The sequence below is a fragment of the Spermophilus citellus genome (genome assembly GCF_964194105.1).
Source record: "Spermophilus citellus genome assembly, chromosome: 13".
In the NCBI taxonomy this organism is placed as follows: domain Eukaryota; kingdom Metazoa; phylum Chordata; class Mammalia; order Rodentia; family Sciuridae; genus Spermophilus; species Spermophilus citellus.
In genome coordinates, this window is record NC_138193.1 from 65193185 (window position 1) to 65212875 (window position 19691).

Genomic DNA, 19691 nt, shown 5'->3' on the forward strand with positions numbered 1-19691 from the left:
TTTGAAGTGTTTTCTAGAATTTTTTACCTAAAGGATACTGTTTTTGCCTAATGTCTTCAATTTGTACAGTCTTTAATAAGCTTTCAGAATAATATGTTGAAATATTTCTGTGGTGGTTCTTGTGTGTCGGGGGCACTGGGGATTGAACCCAAGTCATGGTAGGCAAACTCTCTACCACAGTCCCATTTCTATAGTTTTAAAAAATGCACTAACATGTAATAATACTTGTCACAAAATCCTAAAGGATACTGTTTATTACAGAATAGAATATAGTAGTGAATATGGTCCTGATAGTTTTCAGATAGTCTTAATTCAGGTTGATGTGACAAAGTACCATAAATTGGTGGTTTACAAACAAGAAAGAAAATTTCTGGTGTTCTGGAGGTTGAAAGTCTATGATCACCCTGTGCCAGCATGGTTGGGTTCTGGTGATTTGAAAATTGCTGTTTTCTCTTTGTGTCCTCACATGGCTGAGAGAGAGAGACAGATATCTTATGGGTATGTTTTATATCGGCACCAGTCCTATTTATGAAAGCTCCACCCTTATGACCTATTACCTCCTGATATTACCGTGGGCTCCTCCTACCATCAATAAAAATTAAAAAGTCTTGGAATTTTCAAGTAATGCTGCAAATGTAAGCTAGGGTTTTATGGTAGAAGAACAGTGGATAAGGAATAAGAAGGAATTCCATTCAAAAAAGCATAAGGAATACATTGAGGACATGATTAAGAAAATAGTAAAAATTTTGAGGACTAGTTTGTAAATTTCACTTTTTTTTTTTTTTCCCCTTTTCTGATATTGGAGATTGAAGCCACAGGTTCTTTACCACTGAGTCACATCCTCCTCAGCTGTTTTTGTTTTGAAACAGAGTCTTGGTAAATTGCTGAGACTAGTCTTGAACTTGTAATCTTCATGCTTCAGCCTGTCTGGTTACTGGGATTACTGGCGTGTGTGTTGGGCAGAATTTACCTGTTTTAAATGTATAGTTCAATGAATTTTAGTAAACATTACCATCATTGCACAATGATTCCCTTTGTCTATCTGTAGTCAGTGTTTATTCCCAGTCTCACTAATCTCTTTTCTCTATAAATTTGCCCATGTTTGATGTTTCATATAAATGAAATCATAGGATAGTGATCTTTTTCATCTGGCTTCTTTTTGTATGTGTGGTGCAGGGGATCAAAATCAAATTCTCTGCATGCTAGGCATGTGGTCTACCCCTCCCCCCAGCCCTCATTTGGCTTCTTGCACTTAGTATGATTACTCACTTTTTCTTTTTCCTTTCGTCCTTCCAGAGGTTCATTCATATTGTAGTATGTATTAGTACTCTGTTTTTTTATTGCCAAGTAGTATTAAATCATGTAAATTGTACCACACTTTCTTTTTTTCTTTCACTTTCTTATTTATTTATTTATTTATTTATATTTATTTATTTTACCATACGATTTATTTATTTTTTTTAGTCATACAGGACAGCAGAATGTATTTTGATATATAATACATACGTGGAATGTACATACATCAATCATATTGTCTATTCTATTCTGCTGCCCTTCCTATCCTCTCTACTCCTCCCCTCCTCTTCCATCCTTTCTCTCTATCCAATATAATGTGACACACTTTTTTTTTCTTTTTCTGATCACATCATATATGTATTTTGTATAATAATGAGGTTCTCCTTCCATCTTCGGTGCAACTCCCCTTCTCCCTCTTTTTTCTTCCTACCTCTCTTCCCTATTTAGTGGTAGTCGTCTTCTCATGCTCTTCCTCCCTATCCCATTTTGAGTCACCCCCCTTATATCAGAGAAGACATTCGGCATTTGTTTTTTAGGGATTGGCTAACTTCACTTAGCATAATCTGCTCTAATGCCATCTATTTGCCTGCAAATGCCATGATCTTGTTATTTTTTACTGCTGAGCAATATTCCATTGTGTATAAATGCCACATTTTTTAAATCCATTCATCTATTGAAGGGCATCTAGGTTGGTTCCACATTCTAGCTATTGTGAATTGTGCTGCTATAAACATTGATGTGGCTATGTCCCTGTAGTATGCTCTTTTTAGGTCTTTTGGGTATAATCTGAGAAGGGGAATAGCTGGGTCAAATGGTGGTTCCATTCTCAGCTTTCCAAGGAATCTCCATACTGCTTTCCACATTGGCTGCACCAATTTGCAGTCCCACCAGCAATGTATGAGTGTACCTTTTTCCCCTGCATCCTCGCCAGCACTTCATAATGGCTGCCATTCTTACTGGAGTGAGATGGTATCTTAGTTTTAATTTGCATTTCTCTGATTGCTAGAGAAGGTGAGCATTTTTTCATGTATTTGTTAATTGATTGTATATCCTTTTCTGAGAAGTTTCTGTTCAAGTCCTTGGCTCATTTGTTGATTGGGTTATTTGCTTTTTTGTTGTTTAACTTTTTGAGTTCTTTGTATACTCTAGAGATTCGAGCTCCATCTGATGTTTGAGTGGTAAAAATTTGTTCCCAGGATGTAGGCTCCCTATTCATCTCACATATTATTTCTCTTGCTGAGAAAAAACTTTTTAGTTTGAATTCATCCCATTTGTTGATTCTTGGTTTTAACTCTTGTGCTATAGGAGTCTTATTAAGAACTTTGGGGCCTGCCCCATGTGATGATGATTAGGGCCAGCTTTATCTTTTATTAGACGCAGAGTCTCTGGTCTGATTCCTAGCTCCTTGATCCATTTTGAGTTGACTTTTGTGCATGGAGAGAGAAAGGGATTCAATTTCATTTTGTTGCATATGGATTTCCAGTTCTCCCAGCACCATTTATTGAAGATGCTATCCTTTCTCCATTGCATGGTTTTAGCACCTTTGTCTAATATAAGGTAGTTGTAATTTTTGTACCACACTTTCTTTACCCATCTACATCTAAAATGTAGATGGATATTTGGATTGTTTTCACTATTTGGTTAATGTGAGTAATGCTGCTATGCACTTTCATATACAGGTGTTTTTGTGGGCATGTATTTTGCAGGTAGATATTGAGGAGTAGGATTGCTGCTTCATATGATGAATTGTTTAACTTTTAAAGAAACCATCAAGTTATTGTCCAATATTCTTGAATTACTTTATATTCCCACTGACGATGTATAAGGGTTCTACTTTCTTCTCATTCTCAGCAGTACTTGTTATTATATTTTTGATTATAACTCTTCTGTAAGTATAAAGTTGCATTTCTTTAATGGTTTTATTTTCATTTCCCTAATCACTAATGATGCCAAACATCTTTTTTGTGTGTGTGTGCACACGCATGTTTTGCAGGGAGTGAGCCCAGGGCCTTGTGTGTGGTTAACAGGCACACTATTTTTGAGCTACTTCTTTAGTCCTGAGCATCTTTTTTATGTTGTTATTTGCCATTCTGTTTGTTTTTTGGTGAATTGTTTGTACCTTTGCCCTGTTTTTAATTGGGTAGTTTGCTGTGTTTTATGGCCTATCATGTGGTTTGTACTTCATCATGTTCTGTGTTTGGGTAAGAAGACTATTTTGTTGTTAAATGAAGTGTTCCATAGATGTCTGTTAGGTCTAATTGATACATAGTGATGTCTCATATTCTTTCTTTCTTTTTCTTTTTTTAAATCCACGACAGCAGAATGTATTACAATTCTTATTATACATATAGAGCACAATTTTTCATATCTTTGTATAAAGTATGTTCATGCCAATTCATGTCTTTATAAATGTACTTCGTTTTTTTTTTGCATTACAATTCTTATTATACATATAAACCACAATTTTTCATCTGTCTGTATATAAAGTAGGTTGATGCCCAATTCATGTCTTCATACGTGTACTTTGGATAATGATGTCCATCACATTCCACTGTCCTTGCTAATCCCCTGCCTCCCCCTTGCCCTCCCTCCGCTGTCTCTCATATTCTTGCTGATTTTCTGCCTACTTCTTTCTGTTACTGAAAGTAGGGTATTGAAGTCTCAAGATCCTCATTATTTTGTATTTGTGAATTGATTTGTTTGCTGTAGCTTTTCTGTAACCCCCAAATGTCAACCCTTGTAGCATAGTCATTCATTCACATTCGTACAGCAGTAGAAGATTCATATTCTAAGCTTAAGTTGAATAAGGCAACATTCTGCCATCTTGTTTGAAGTGCAAAAAGCTGGGGGCTATGTGCCAGTTGAATGGGATTTGAATACCAACTCTAGTACATTACTAGGAGGCAGCTTCAGATAAGTCATTTAAACACTTCTAAACATCTCTTTCTCTGTTATAAAATAGAAAGAGTAGAATCAGCCTGTAAGAGTTGTTTTTAGGACTGAAGATTATAATCTGTGTGTGATATATTATATTCGTATTTCCCTTAGGATAAAGGTTCACTATTAGTTAATTCATGCTTTTGCCGGGACTATAATAGCATATGTCTGTTGTGAGGACGAAGAATTGATTGTCCTATTGAACTGTTTCTTTGATTCAGTTTTTGCTTCATGTATTTTTGGGCTCTTTTTTTTTTTTTTTTTTAAGAGAGAGAGAGAGAGAATTTTAATATTTATTTTTTAGTTCACGGCGGACACAATATCTTTGTTTGTATGTGGTGCTGAGGATCGAACCCGGGCCGCATGCATGCCAGGCGATTGCGCTACCGCTTGCGCCACATCCCCAGCCCGATTTTTGGGCTCTTTTGTTAGGCACACGTTTGCAGTTGTTATGTGAGCCTGATAATTTGATCCTTCTATCATTAAAATGTATCATTTTTTGTCTTTTTAATACTCTGATTTAGTCAGTATTTATTAGTACAGCTACTATAGCTTTCTTGTAATTATTATTTGATAATTCTTTTTTAAAATATTTTTTAGGGGCTGGGGATGTGGCTCAAGCGGTAGCGCGCCCGTCTAGCATGCGCGCGGCCAGGGTTCGATCCTCAGCACCACATACCAACAAGGATGTTGTGTCCACCGAGAACTAAAAAATAAATATTAAAAATTCTCTTCTCTCTCTCTCTCTCTTTCTCTCTCTCTCTCTCGCTCTCTCTCTCGCTCTCGCTCGCTCTCGCTCTCGCTCTCTTTAAAAGAAAATATTTTTTAGATGTAGTTGGACACAATACCTTCACTTTATTTATTTATTTATTTTTATGTGGTGTTGAGGATCGAACCTGGGCCTCATAGGTAGTAGGCAAGCACTCTACCACTGAGCCACAACCCCAGCCCCTCCCCACCCCCGATAAAATTTTTTTTTTGTCATCCTTCTATTTTGTCTGTTTTTGAATCTAAAATATGCATTTTGGAAGTAGCATGGAATTGGACCTTAAAAAAATCTAGCCCTTCAGTCTCTCTGGAATTTTTAATCCATTCACTATTACTGTTGTTTTATAGCTGGTTTTACATCTGCCATTTTGCTATCGATTTTGTCTTATGTTTTTATATTCTTTATTGCCTTACTTTGCAGTATATAGGCATATTCTAGTATGCTACTTTAATCCATTACTTAAATATTTAAAAAATTGTTTGCCAGGTGTAGTGACACACACTTGTAACCCCAGCAATTTAGGGGGTTGAGGCTAGAGGAATGCAAGTTCAAAGCCCCCCATTAATTTAATGAGACTCTGTCTCAAATAAAAAATACATAAAAAATAAAATAAATATATAAATATGCAAATATATAAACATGTAAAATGTAAATATATAAGAAGTAAAAAGGACAGAGTATGTAGCTCAGTGGTAAAGCACCTCTGTCTTCAATTTTCAGTACCAAAAAATCAAAAACAAAGAAACATGTTTTTGGTGGTTTGCTCTAAGGGTTACAGTATGTTAACTTCTTCAAATTACTACTAATTTAATAATAATATGAGAAGTTGCTCCAATGTAGCTATTTTACTTTGTTCTCCATCAGAAGTCAGCTCTTGATCTTTTTTTTTTAATTAACATGTTTTAGTTGTTAGTGGACCTTTATTTTTATTTATTTATATGTGGTGTTGAGAATTGAACCCAGTGTGTCTCACACATGCTAGGCAAGGGCTCTACCACTGAGCCACAACCTCAACCCCCCCTCCCCCACTATTGATCTTTTTCTTGTTTGTTTAATTGTTTCTCTTTGACAACTTTTAAGAGTTTTCTTTTTCCTGCCCCACAATGTGGACTCTTTGTGATTAATTTCTATTTGGAATATGAAAAAAAAAATATATATATATTTGTGTGTGTGTATGTGTGTTTAAATTCAGTTTGGGAAGTTTGGGCTGTTATTTCTTCAAATATTGTTTCTGTACCTCCCCGTCCTTGAAATACACACACACACACACACACACACACACACACACTTACATATATATAATACATACATATTTTTATTTATATGTATTTTTATGTGTGTATATTTGTCTCCAGAGTCCTGAGTGGTTGTTATTGATAATATAGTTGATGTTTATTCTTCATCAACCATTACAAAAGTAATAGTGTGTAAATTAGAGTTGAAGCTTATGGATCGTTACTTCAGTATGAATACCCAGAAATAGGTAAAATATACTACTAGTAGTTTATTTTAACATTTTGCCTTTTGTGGCCCATATATCTAATTCTCTTTTTAAAAGAAAATCTTTAGAACTTAGCATAAAGTGTAGTTTTTGAATAAACAAGAAGAAATTAAAATTATTCATTTTTTGTAGTTTTTCTATATATAATTAATATAGATGAAAAAATTTGGAAATTTTTTATTGTAGCTGATGTTTCTTCTGCTTTTTATAATTTACCTATCATTTCTATTTTACTTCATTAGTGGAATCTTAATTAGTATCAGGCAGTGATTTGCAGTTTCGCTTGGAAATAATTGTTCTTTGTTCATACTTTTGATAACCTACTTTCTTGATGTTATCTCATTATAGAGGGTGTATTGGGAAATGTACTATGGAAATTAAAAATTGGGAATAAATCACCAACTAAATGTTATACTTGATGTTCTGAGTTGGGTACCTCATTGTAGTAGTTAGGAATATCCTAGCTTTTCAGTTATTTGTTTACAAATCCAGGTAATATTAGCATTTGTTACTGTCCTTCTTAGTTACATTTTAAAATACGGTAAACAGTTAATTGTATATAATCACTTCTTTGTAGTTTGTATGGGAACAAATTGCAAGTTTTATCAGAGCCTGCATTTTAGACATGGGGAAATGATGATTTTAAAAAACATTTTTTAAATGTATTTATTTATTTATTTTTTACTTGGCTTTAGGTCCATTGCAAAAGAACTTGCAGACTGGCTTATTAGCAACAATGTAGTGGAACATATATTTGGACCAAATTTACATATTGAGGTTTGTGGACAATTAAATGGTTTTTGTATTTTATAGACAGAAGGACATTTTAAAATATTAACTACATTAAGTTTTCTTTTTCCAGATTATCAAACAGTGCCAGGTGATTTTGAATTTTTTGGCAGCAGAAGGGCGACTTAGTACTCAGCACATTGACTGCATTTGGGCTGCAGCACAGGTAAACTTAATATCTCAGATTTATTGAGCAATTCTTTATTATATGTTCTAAGTGCTTACCCCCTTTTAGGATAAATTCTGTTATCATTCCAATTTTATAGCTAAAGAGGAAGAATTTTATAGCTAAAGGAAAAGCTGGGAATGGAATTTCTACATCCATGTGTACTATGTTACTGATAAAACCGAAGGAAATTAGAATTAATTAAATCTTCTTCATAAAACAGTTTTGGCTTTGAAGAGACCTTTTCTTGTTGTTCTCCTTTATACTGTTTACCCTTGTATCTTGAATATGATAAATTTCTTTTTTATTGTACAAGTTTTTTCTTTAATTTTTTGAATAGTATCTATTAATATAATTCAGAATCCTAAAAGTAAATATAAATGGTTATATTAAACATTTTCATCTCCACATCTATGAAGCATGTAGTTCTTATTTTAGTTGCATTAGAGAATTTTTTTTTTTTTATAAACAGAAGATCATATCTGTTTTTATCTTTTTTCCCCACAAATGTAGCATACCAAACATACATGGCTTTTTTGACCTAAAATTTTAATCTGGCAAGTTCACATCATTATAAAAAATGCTTTCTTATTTATTTTTGTTGTGTTAGGGATCAAATCTGGGCTTCACACATCTAAGCAAGTGTTCTATCACTGATCTGCATCTCCAGACTTTTTTTTTTTTTTAAAACATATCCTTTATTTATTTTTATGTGGTGCTAAGGATCAAACCCAGGAGCCTACACATGCTAGGCAAGTACTCTACCACTGAGCCACAACCCTAGCCCTCCTCAGACCTTTTAAAAGACTATATGGTGTTTCATTATTTGTATGTATTTAATTTAGGCAGTTCTCATTCATGGACATTATTTTTTTTCCCTAGTCTTTTCTGTTATAAACAGTGCCATAAATATTAGCCCCCCCCCCTCCCCCCGCTTTTTCTTTTTTAAACAGTCATGAGTTTATAGAAGGGATAGAAAGGTGAAAGGGGGATACTTTAAAGGGATAGAGTGGGTTCTCTCAAGAGTAGAGAAAGATGGTGCTCCCTTCTTGCCCTCTACTTTGAATAGGGTCCCAGGGAAGTTTGCAGAGAGACCCATCCAGGCCCACCTTTTGACTTTTGATAAACAGTGTAGGAACTGCTCTTCCTGCTTGGACTGCCTCTAGAGAGGATGGTGTGGTTGTTCACAGAGTTGGAGATTTAAGGAAATTGAGTTTTCCTGGTTTTGCCTCAAGTTTCTGACCCCTCAGTTGGTTTATTACCCTTTGAATGCCTTTAGCAAGCTTTATTTGTGAGGGTCCTGATGTTTTTTTTGTCTGAGTGATTGGGGGTTAGAATAGTTTAAGTGATCTGGGATGGTCCAGGTCACCTAACAGGGTGTGACATTACCTATAATGTTTCTTAAGGGGATGTAATTATGGTTGGAGATATTTTAACATAACCATGCCCCCATCTTTCAGTGCTTATCTGTCAGCTAAGGCTTCCTGTGGCTCTTCATTGTTGTTTGTCCTCCCCCCACCCCCCATTTATAGCTAACTAGTTACCTCCCCTCTTCAGGACTTGGGTTCCTAAATTCTTTTTAAAGTATTTGGGCTTTGACTATCTCTTGCTGCTTCCTACTGAGAGAAGGCAGAATCCCTTGTCCTTTATCAAGTGTGGCATGGACAGTTAAGGGTATGTAGCATCAGGGAAATCCAGAGGTGCGTGGTGTTTGTTGGTAAGTGACTGGACAAGGCATAAACATGGCAAGGACCATATACAACTGCAGGGCCTTTAGAAGGGGATCTGTTGTTCCCTGTTTCCTGGCTGACCTTAGAGGGCAAGGGCCAAAATATTGGCTGCTTTTTCCTTAGCCCTGTTACTCAATTGTCTTGGGTCTCCAAGTTTTAGTTTTAAATATTTATTTAGTACTGGGAATTAAACCCAATAGCGCTTTATCACTGAGCCACATGCCCAACAAAAAATCCTCTCCACCCTTTAAACACTTTTTTGAGACAGGGTCTCACTGAGTTGCTGAGGCTGACTTTGAACTTGAAATCCTCCTTCCTCAGCCTCCCAAGTTGCTTGGATTACAGGCATGTACCACCACACAGTTTAAGGTGTATTTTAATTTAAGGGTTTTACTCTGGTCCTGCCCTCCCCATCCCCCTAGTACTGAAGATGGAACTTGGTGGTGCTTTACCAGTGAGGTACACCCTTGTCCTTAATTTTATTTTTTTATTTTTTATTTTGAGACAAACTCTTATTGAATTGCCAAGATAGGCCTTGAATTTGTGATCCTCTTGCCTCAGTCTCCCTATTCGTTGGGCTTATAGGCATGGACCTCTGTCCCTAGCTGGTGTGGTTTCTTTTTTAAAAAAAATTATTTTTTAGTTGTCCATGGACCTTTGTTTTATTTACTTATACATGATGCTGATAATTGAGATTAGTTTTTCAGTAAACATAAAAGCTAGTACATAGAGTACATAGAGTAACATTTTGATTTGAAGTTATTTTCTCTGCCATTTAAAGCTACTGTTTTTCCCAGATTGGGTTACATCTTTTCATCTTCCCTTTCCGTTACTCTATTTTTGTTCTGGGATGGGGCTTTTCTGGGTATCCAGCAACCTAGGCCCTTGCTTGCTGTGAAAGCACCACTACTGAACTATGTATCCAGCCCCTCTGCTTACCATTGTATCATAAATCTTTATATCACAGAAGTTTAAAAAACAGACTTCACAATCATTCAATTCTCTTAGAATTTGTTGTTAAATACTTTTTAGATTTTAAGGACTTTTGCATAAATTTATGTAACTTGTGATAGTATTTTTTTCTTTGAGTGAACAAAGTAGTGTTTTGGTATAATTTTCATGTCTTTTTTTTTAATATTTAAGTTTTAGTTGGACACAATACCTTCATTTTACTTATTTATTTTTATGTGGTGTTGAGGATCGAACCCAGCGTCTCGCACATGCGAAATGAGTGCTCTACCACTGAGACACAACCCCAGCCTTAATTTTCATATCTTTTAAAAAAAATTTTAAAAATATTTTTTAAATTGCCAGTGGACTTTATTTTATTCATTTATTTATATGCGGTGCTGAGAATCGAACCCAGTGCCTCACACATGCTAGGCAAGCACTCTACACCCAGCCACAACCCTAGCCCAATTTTCATGTCTTGATAGGAACCAAACTCGCTAGGATACAGAAGGGTTCTTAAGTATTATCTGAGTCAGATATACAGTATGCACAATTTGTAGACATATGGTTGGTTCATACTTGTTATCAGAATCTCAGAGGTATTAGTGATGCCTGATTTTAGGAACACTGACAAATACTTAGGTAGTTGTTAACTTCCACTTCTGTATACAAATTTAGATTGCTGCCTTATGAGACATTGCAGAATGCTAGTGTGTTATCACTACACTTAGTTGTAGTGTGGCCACTGAAATATCTTTTTCCTTTATTACATCTTATGATTTAAATCCTGTTTCTTCTTGCCATTTCAGGCACTGTTATTAAAGTAAGTAATGTGTTTCTAGTAGATCTGTCTCAAATGGACCACCTGTTGGAACCTTTTGGGGGAGATGATAATGAAGGCATAACTTCTTATAGTCTTCAGTGTCATCAGGTTTTCAGTATGTAGAACAAGAGAATATAAAAGGGCACCAATTTCTATGCTTGAAATCTGTGGCTTTGTATAATTTTTTATCCCAGGGAAAAGCCCTGGTGAATAGGTAATAAAGATTGGTTGCTTGTATTTTTGTGACCAACAGATGGCTGAAAGATAATTGTTCTTTATAGAAAATGTCACTTAAATCTTTGTTTTCATTTCCACGTCTCAGTCATGCTTTCCATGAAATACATTACTGTGATCCCAGAATATATTTCCCAGTTACATTGGGAGGATTACCCGTCCTACATCCTGAGACACTCCATGCCTTATTCTGAGTCAAAACTTTCTCTGGATATTATATTTTTAAAAGGTGTTCCCATTCCTTATGATTTTAGATATGAGGTGTGCCCCCAAAACTCATGTGTGAGACAATGGAAAAATATTCAGAGGTGAAATGATTGGCTTACGAGAGGTATAACCTAATCCATTGATATGAATAAACTGGGCCAGAATTGTAGGTATAGGTAGGTGGGGTGTGACTGGAGGAAGTAGGTCACTGAGAGTATGCCTTTGGGGATTATATTCTGTCCCTGGAGAGCAGAACTCTGTTTCTTGTTTGCCATGCCCTGAGCTGCCTTCCTCTGCCATACCTTTCTGCCGTGATGTTCTGTTTCACTTTGGGTCCAGAGCTATTGAGTCAGCTGACATGGAGTGAACCGGTGAAACTGTGAGCCAAAATAAACTTTTCCTCCTCTAAGTTGTTCTTCTCCTCAGGTATTTGGTTATAGCAACTAGAAGCAGACTAAACCACCTTTTAAGCTTTTTTTTTTTTTTTAAATAGGTGTAACGGACACAATGCCTTTATTTTATTTATTTATTTTTATATGTTCCTAAAGATTGAGTCCAGTGCCTCACACATGCTAGGCACTCACTCTGCCACTGAGCTACAGCTCCTCATTTTACTCTTTTAGAAATTGGTTAGTCTCACATCCATTGGTGACTTTTTTTTGGGTTTTCTTTGGGGGTTTGTTTATTTTTATCATAATGATTCATTTCTCTCTTTGTAGGATGAGGAAATTATGTTACCAATTTTCTCCTACTTCCTCATTTTTAATCTTCCAGTTTAAAAAAAATCATTGTACTTTATAAAATATTATACAACATTTAATTTCTGTAGTATAACCATAATTCCCATAGTTATTTAGTATTTATTTTTAAATATGTGACTCAACCACAGTCCTTTTTTCTTGTTATTTTCTCATCCCCATTCCCTTTATTCCAGCGTTAATTTGTATTTATTTTGTGAATTCAGACTAGCCTTTTTTGTTTTGCCTAAAATGAAATTTGTAAATGTTATATTGCTTTTCTACATGTTTGAAATGTCTTTTCTTTATCCTTTGAAAAAGGGCTTGACCAAATAAATATGATAGTAAGCCATTTTTGTTTTTTTTTTTTAAAGAGAGAGAGTTTTTTATTTTTATTTTTTTTAATATTTATTTTTTGGTGGACACAACATCTTTATTTTTTATGTGGTGCTGAGGATCGAACCCAGTGCCCCATGCATGCCAGGCGATCGCACTACCACTTGAGCCACATCCCCAGCCCCAGTAAGCCATTTTTAATTCCCCATATAACTTGATATCAGACATGATTACATTAATTTCTAAGCAAATAAGGTGGGGAGAAAAATGTCTTGCTAAAACATATGCTCATTATCTTTTATTGGGTGGAGTTTTCTCTTGGTTTTTCCAAGTGTTTTTTAATATGTTGAGGGTTTTTGGTTTGGTTTATTCTGAGTTTTTGGTTGATGACTTACATGTAAATATTTTTACTTTCATTTTTTTAAAAAAAATAATTTTTCGTTGTAGATGGACACCATAACTTTATTTTATTTATTTAAATAACTTTTATGTGGTACTGAGGGTCAAATCCAGTGCCTCACACATGAGCACTCTACCACTGAGCCATAACCCTGCCCACTTTCATGTTTTTATTATGGTAAAATATACACAACATAAAACTTAACATTTTAGCCATTCATAAATATACAGCTCAGTGGCATGAAATAAATTTGTTATGTAACTTTCTCTTTTTTTCACCATCCCCAATAAAACTGAACATTTTAAACAGTAATTTCCAATTCTTCACTTGCCTCTGGTTTCTTCTAGTCCATATTCTGTCTTTATTGATTTGCATTTAGATAATTCTGTGTATGCCTTTTTCAGTGAACAGTGTTTTCAAAGTCCATTTGGTCATCATGTATATCAAAATTTCCCTTTTATGGCTGAATGTTTTATTGCATGTATGTTCTACCTTTTATCTATTGTATTGATGGACATTTGGTTTTTTTCATCTTGGCTGTTGTGAAAAAGGATGATAAGAACATGGGTGTATAAATATTGTCAGAGTCCTTTCATTTATTTTGTACATATACTTACAATTGGTATTTCTGGATCATATTGGTTAATTCTGTGGGGAACCTTTTGGGGAACTGCTGAAAGTTTTCTTCAATGTCCACACCATTTTGTATTCTCACTGACAATAGAGCTAACCCTCTATTGTCAAAGATTTCTGAATATCTTTCCCAATACTTGTTATTTTCCTTCTTAAAATTTTTTAGTCATCCTGTGGTGTGAGTTTGTATCCCATTGTGTGTTTTAATTGCATTTTTCTAATGCCTAATGATTTTGGAGATCTACCCTTTCATGTATTCATTGACTAGTTGTTTATTTTCTTTTTTAAATTCACATTTTTTAAACTTTATTTTTATATATGGTGCTGAAGGTACAACCCAGTGTCACTCATATGCTAAGGCAAGTTCTCTACCACAGAGCCACAATCCCTGTCCAAGTTGTTTATTTTCTTTGGTCTATCAAAATCTCTTGCCAAAATTTGATTTGGCTCATTTTTGTTGCTGTTGCTATTGTTGAATTTTAGAAATTCTTTATATATTCTGGATGGTAAACTTTATGAGGCGTATAATTTTCATATATTTTCTTCTAGACCTATATGTGGCTTTTCACTTTAGTTTTTATTAGCATTGAAAAATAAAATTGGGGAGCTGGGGGTGTGGCTCAAGCGGTAGCACGCTTGCCTGGCATGCGTGCGGCCCCGGGTAGATCCTCAGCACCACATGCAAACAAAGATGTTGTGCCCGCCAAAAACTAAGAAATAAATATAAAAAAAAGAAAAAGAAAATTGGGACTGGATTTGGAGCTCAGTGGCAGAGGCTCGCCTAGCATGTGTGAGGCACTGAGTTCGATCCTCAGCACCACATAAAAATAAATAAATAAAATAAAGATATTGTGGGGCTGGGGTTGTGGCTCAAGCGGTAGCGCACTCGCCTGGCATGCGTTCGGCCCGGGTTTGATCCTCAGCACCACATACCAACAAAGATGTTGTGTCCGCCGAGAACTAAAAAATAAATATTAAAAAATTCTCTCTCTCTCTCTTTCCTCTCTCGCTCTCTCTTTAAAAAAAAAAAAAAGATATTGTGTCCATCTTCGAAAAAGAAAACTATATATTTAGGTGTACAAGTTGATGTTTCGATGTACATTGTGAAATTATCATAATCAAGGTAACATACACAAGTGCTTCATTTAGTTACCTTTCACCCCTTCTCTTCTTCCTTTTTTCTTTCTTTTCCTTCCTTCCTTCCTTTTTTTTTCTTTTTTTTTCTTTTTTCTTTTTTTTTTGATGAGAACACTCCTAAGATCTACTGTCTTGGCAAATTTTTAAGCATATGACACAGGTGGTGGTGGTGTGGCTGGCCCAGGACCTCAGGCATGCTAGGCAAGTGCTCTACTACTAAATCATGCCCCCAGGCCCAATGCAGCGAATGTTAATTATAGTCATGCTGCTGTACATGAAATGTCCAGAATTTATTTATCTTACATAATTGAAAATTTGTACCATTTGACCAACATCTTTCTACCTCTCCCTCTTTCCAACTCTTGGTGAACACAGTTCTCTCTGTTGCTGGGATATATATATATTTTTTTTACACTTATTTTTCAGTTGTAGGTGAACTCAATACCTTTATTTTTTTTTTAGTTTTATGTGGGGCTGAGGATCGAACCTAGTGCCTCACGCCTGCTAAGCAAGCGCTCTTCCTCTGAACCACAACCCCAGCCCTCTGTTGCTAGGATTTTGATATTTCTAGTGTGAATGTAAGTGAGGTAATACAGTATTTATCTTTCTGTGTCTGTTGTCTTTTTTTGGTAACCTTTATTTAATTAATTAATTTATTTTTATGTGGTGTTGAGGATCGAACCCAGTGCCTCACACATGCCAGATGAGTGTGCTACCACTGAGCCACAACCCCAATCCCTGCTGTCTTTTCTTTTAATGTGGTACTAGGGATTAAATGCATGCTAGCCCAGCACTGTACCAAAGACCTATGTCTCCAGGCCTTTCTGTTTTGAGACAGGGTCTCACTAAGTTGCCTAAGGTGGACTCAAACTTTGTGGTCCTCCTGTCTATGCCTCTGAAATACCTGGAATTATAGATGTGTACCACTGTGCCTGGCCAGTGGTCTTATTTCTCATACGGTAATGTCCTCAGGGTCATCAATGTTGTTGAAAATGAAGGATTTCATCTCCTTAAAGGCTGAATCCATACTATTCCTACATGTATGTATATTTATGCATAGCACATTTTGTTTAGCCATTCACCTGTGGAAAGAAAAGGTTGTTTTCATATCTTAGCTATTTTGAATAATGCTGTGATAAATATGGGAGTGTAGATATCTCTTTGAGATAATTGGTTTGTTTTCTTTAGGAATGTGTTCCAGAAGTAGGATTGCTGAATTGTAAGTAAATTCTATTTTAGGTTTTGAGCAACTTCCATATTGCTGTATTATTTTCCATAGTGGTTATATGAATTTATATTTCCAGCAACAGTGTACAAGGGATCCTTTTTCCCCCAATGTCCTCACCAGCCCTTGTTATCTTTTGCCTTTTAGGTGATAGACATTATAAGGGGTGAAGTAATATCTCATGTGTTTTGAATGTATTTGCTGATGAGAAGTTGTATTGAGCACTGTACATTCACACTTGCCTATTTGTATGTCTCTTTTTGAGAAAATTATATTGTCTTTTTTTTGTTTTAAATTAAGGATTGAACCTAGGGGTGGGGTGTTCAATCGTGAGCCACATCCCTAGCCCTTTTTTATATTTTATTTAGAGATAGGGTCTTGCTGAGTTGCTAAGTGCCTTACTAAGTTGCAGAGGCTGGCTTTGAACTCGCAGTTCTCTTGTCTTAGCCTCCCGAGCCACTGGGCTTATGGGTGCATGCAGCTATTAAAATTACCCATTTAAAATTTATTTGGGGTAAAAATTGGGAGTTCATAACCCACTTGAATCTAATATATGAAATATGATATGTCAAGAGCTTTGTAATGTTGTGAACAACCAATTAAAAAAATTTATTTGCTTTTTTTTTAAAATTAAATTTGTTATATATCACAGCAGAATGCATTATTTGCTTTTTTGATGTTGAATTGTTTGAGTTGCTTAATATGTATTGGACATTAACCCCTAATCAGATTCAGATTCATAGTTTGCAGTTTTAACTTTCTTTTTTTAAAAAATATTTTATTTATTTATTTATTTTTTAGTTTTTGGCAGACACAACATCTTTCTTTGTATGTGGTGTTGAGGATCCAACCCGGGCCGCACGCATGCCAGGCTAGCGCGCTACCTCTTGAGCTATATCCCCAGCCCTTAACTTTCTTTTTTGATACAGGGATTGAACCCAGGGCTGCTTAACTGCCCCCTTTTTGCTAAGTTGCTGTGGCTGGCTTTGAACTCTTTCAGACTTCCTGCCTTAGCCTCTTCTGAGTTGCTGGGATTTTTTTTTTTTTTAATTTTGATCTTAAGCATTGTCATTCATATATTACACACACACACACACACATACACACACACACACACAGAACATAATCTGCAAATAGATATTTTTCTTCTCCCTTTATGATTTGGATGCCTTTTAATTTTTGTCTAATAGCTGGGATTTTCTATTCTAAGTTGAATAGAAGTGGTAGGATTGGGCACTCTTGCTTTGTCTAGGATCTTACAGGAAAGAAAAACTTAGTTTGTACCCACCAATTATGATGGTAGCTGTAAATATGAACTTTCTTATGTTGGATAAATTTCTTTTCTACTTTTTTTTTTCTTTTTTTCTTTTTTGGTGCTGGTAGTACTTGAGATTGAACCCAGGGCCTTACACATTTAGGGAAGTGCTCTACCACTGAACTACATCCCCAACCCCTTTTCTACCCTTTAAAAATTAAAAAAAAAAAAAAAAAAATCCTGAATAGATGTTGTTTTTTTCTCCCTTTTTGTACCTAGATTTGAACCTAGGGGCACTTAACCACTGAATCACATCTCTCTCCCCTTTTAAAAAATTTTTTTGTGATAGGGTCTTGTTGCTTAGTTGGTTAGGTTCTTGCTAAGTTAGTGTCAAACTTTTCATCTTCTTGCCAAACCTTCTGAATCTCTGGGATTATAGGTATGTGCCACCATGCCCAGCTGTGATGTTCAATTTTGTAAAATGCTTTTCTTTTTTGCAGTTACTGAAATTTGATAATGTGTTTCTTGTGTGCCTGTGTCTGTCTTTTGATTATTTTTTAATGTTTGAGGCAGCCTCTTGCTGAGGGTGGCTTCAAACTTCAAATCCTCTTGCCTCAGTCTAAGGAGTACCTGTGCCACCATGCTCAGCCATGCTATTATGCTTTCTTAATTTCCTTTTTGTATTATTCATTACTGGTTTGTGGAAACAGCTATTTTTTCATATTGATCTTGAATCTTGAAACTGAATTTGGTTCACAGCTATATAGCTTTTTGTGAATTTTTTTGAGTTTTCTATATGTGTATATATGATTATATGTCATTTACAAATAGGGATGTTTTTGCATATTTCTCTCTAATTTGGATGCCTTCTTTTTTTATTTTTGCCAAATATCTCGGTATCTCAGTTTAGAACAGTTAAGTAGCATTCATGAATATGGGTAGTTTTGTTTTGATTTTAGGGGTAAATCTTTGGTTATATCTATAAGTTTAGTCATAATATTTTAACTTCCAGTTGTATTGACTTTTTTTTTCCCCTTTTTTGTGGTGCTGGGGGTTCAACCCAGGGCCTTGTGCATGTAAGGCATTACCAATTGAGCTATGTCCCCAGCCTTTCTGTTTTTTTTTTTTTTTTTAAAGTAAGTATACCTAAATGTTTGTCATCTTTTAAATCTTTTAGAAGAACCCATTTTTGTTTTGTTGGATCCTCTCCCCACCTCCATTTGGTCTTCTATTTCCTATTTTTTAACTTCTCTAATTCTTATTCCCTTCCTTCTGCTGTCTTTGGATTTATTTTGTTTTTTTAGTTCTCTGTGTTTAAAAGTTTTGTTGTTCATTTGAGATCTTTATTTATCTTTTTTTATATCTTTATTTTATTTTTATGTGGTGCTGAGGATTGAACCCAGTGCCTCACACATGCCAGGTGAGCATGCTACTACTTAAACCATATCCCAAGTCCCAGGGAGATCTTTTATTATTTATTTATTTATTTATTTTGAGAATTTCAATGTTTATTTTTCAGTTTTCGGTGGACACAACATCTTTGTATGTGGTGCTGAGGATCGAACCCGGGCCGCACGCATGCCAGGGTAGCGCGCTACTGCTTGAGCCACATCCCTAGCCCCGAGATCTTTTATTTTTAATATAGCTTTGCATTTGTAAATATGAACTAAGATTTATAGTTATACATTTCCCTCTAAGGGACTGGTGGTATAACTCAGTTGTGGAGTGCTTACCTACTAAGTAAGCATGAGGCCATTCATGGGTTTAATCCCTAGCACCACCCATAATAAAACAAATCCTCTGAGCATTGCTTTCTCTGCATCCTGTTATTTTCGTGTTTTTTTTTTATATTTATATTTTAGTTGTAGTTGGACACAATAACTTTATTTCACTTACTTATTTTTATGTGGTATTAAGGGTCGAACCTAGGGTCTCATAGGTGTGAGGTGGGTGCTCTACCACTGAGCCACAACCCTAGCCCCTGACCCTGCCTTGTGTTTTTATTTTAATTCATCTAAGTGTTTTCTAGTTTGCCTTGTGATTTCTTCTTGTGATTTGTTTTTATTGCTTAATGTCTACATATTTTCCAGTTTTCTTTTTGATATTGCTTTTTAGATTTGTCTTCCTGTGGGTGAAAAAGTTTTGTATGATAGCCTTTTTTTTTTTCCCCCAATTTTTGATCTAACATAGTCTCTCTTTAAGACTGTCCCATGTGGTAAAGAAAATATATTTTCTCCTGTTGTAGCATGGGGTGTTCTGTCTGTGTGTTTGGTTTATTTAGTTTATTGTGTTGTTTAAGTCTTCTGTTTCTTATCTGTCTGCCTTCTTTATTTTCTCTTTTATTTATATTAGAAATACCATTGTTTTATTATACTTTTTATTTCTATTAATTGTTGCTACATAATGGTTATAATTGTTATATTTTCTTGTATTGAACCTTTTATTGATAAAATCTTTTTGTCTTTGATAATGTCTTAAAATTTTTTAAAATTGTGCTTAAAAAATTGTACAATTCAGTTTGTGAAGTATGTTCACATAGTTGTGTAACAGATCTCTAGATCTGTT

General features: G+C 35.2%; 1 protein-coding gene across 4 annotated transcripts in view; it reads left to right on the top strand.

Annotated features, from left to right (window-relative positions):
* Nucleotides 1-19691, top strand: part of USP34 (ubiquitin specific peptidase 34) — a gene marked incomplete at its 3' end in the record, with an annotated part of 228681 nt that overhangs the window by 53448 nt on the left and 155542 nt on the right. For all 4 annotated transcript variants that reach the window (XR_014018694.1, XM_081265549.1, XM_081265551.1 and 1 more), the window contains exons 9-10: nt 7199-7280; nt 7366-7458. Coding sequence is in view for 3 of the 4 variants with exons in the window: in XM_081265549.1 (XP_081121675.1) it covers nt 7199-7280; nt 7366-7458 (175 nt within the window). The remainder of the gene's footprint in view (nt 1-7198; nt 7281-7365; nt 7459-19691) is intronic.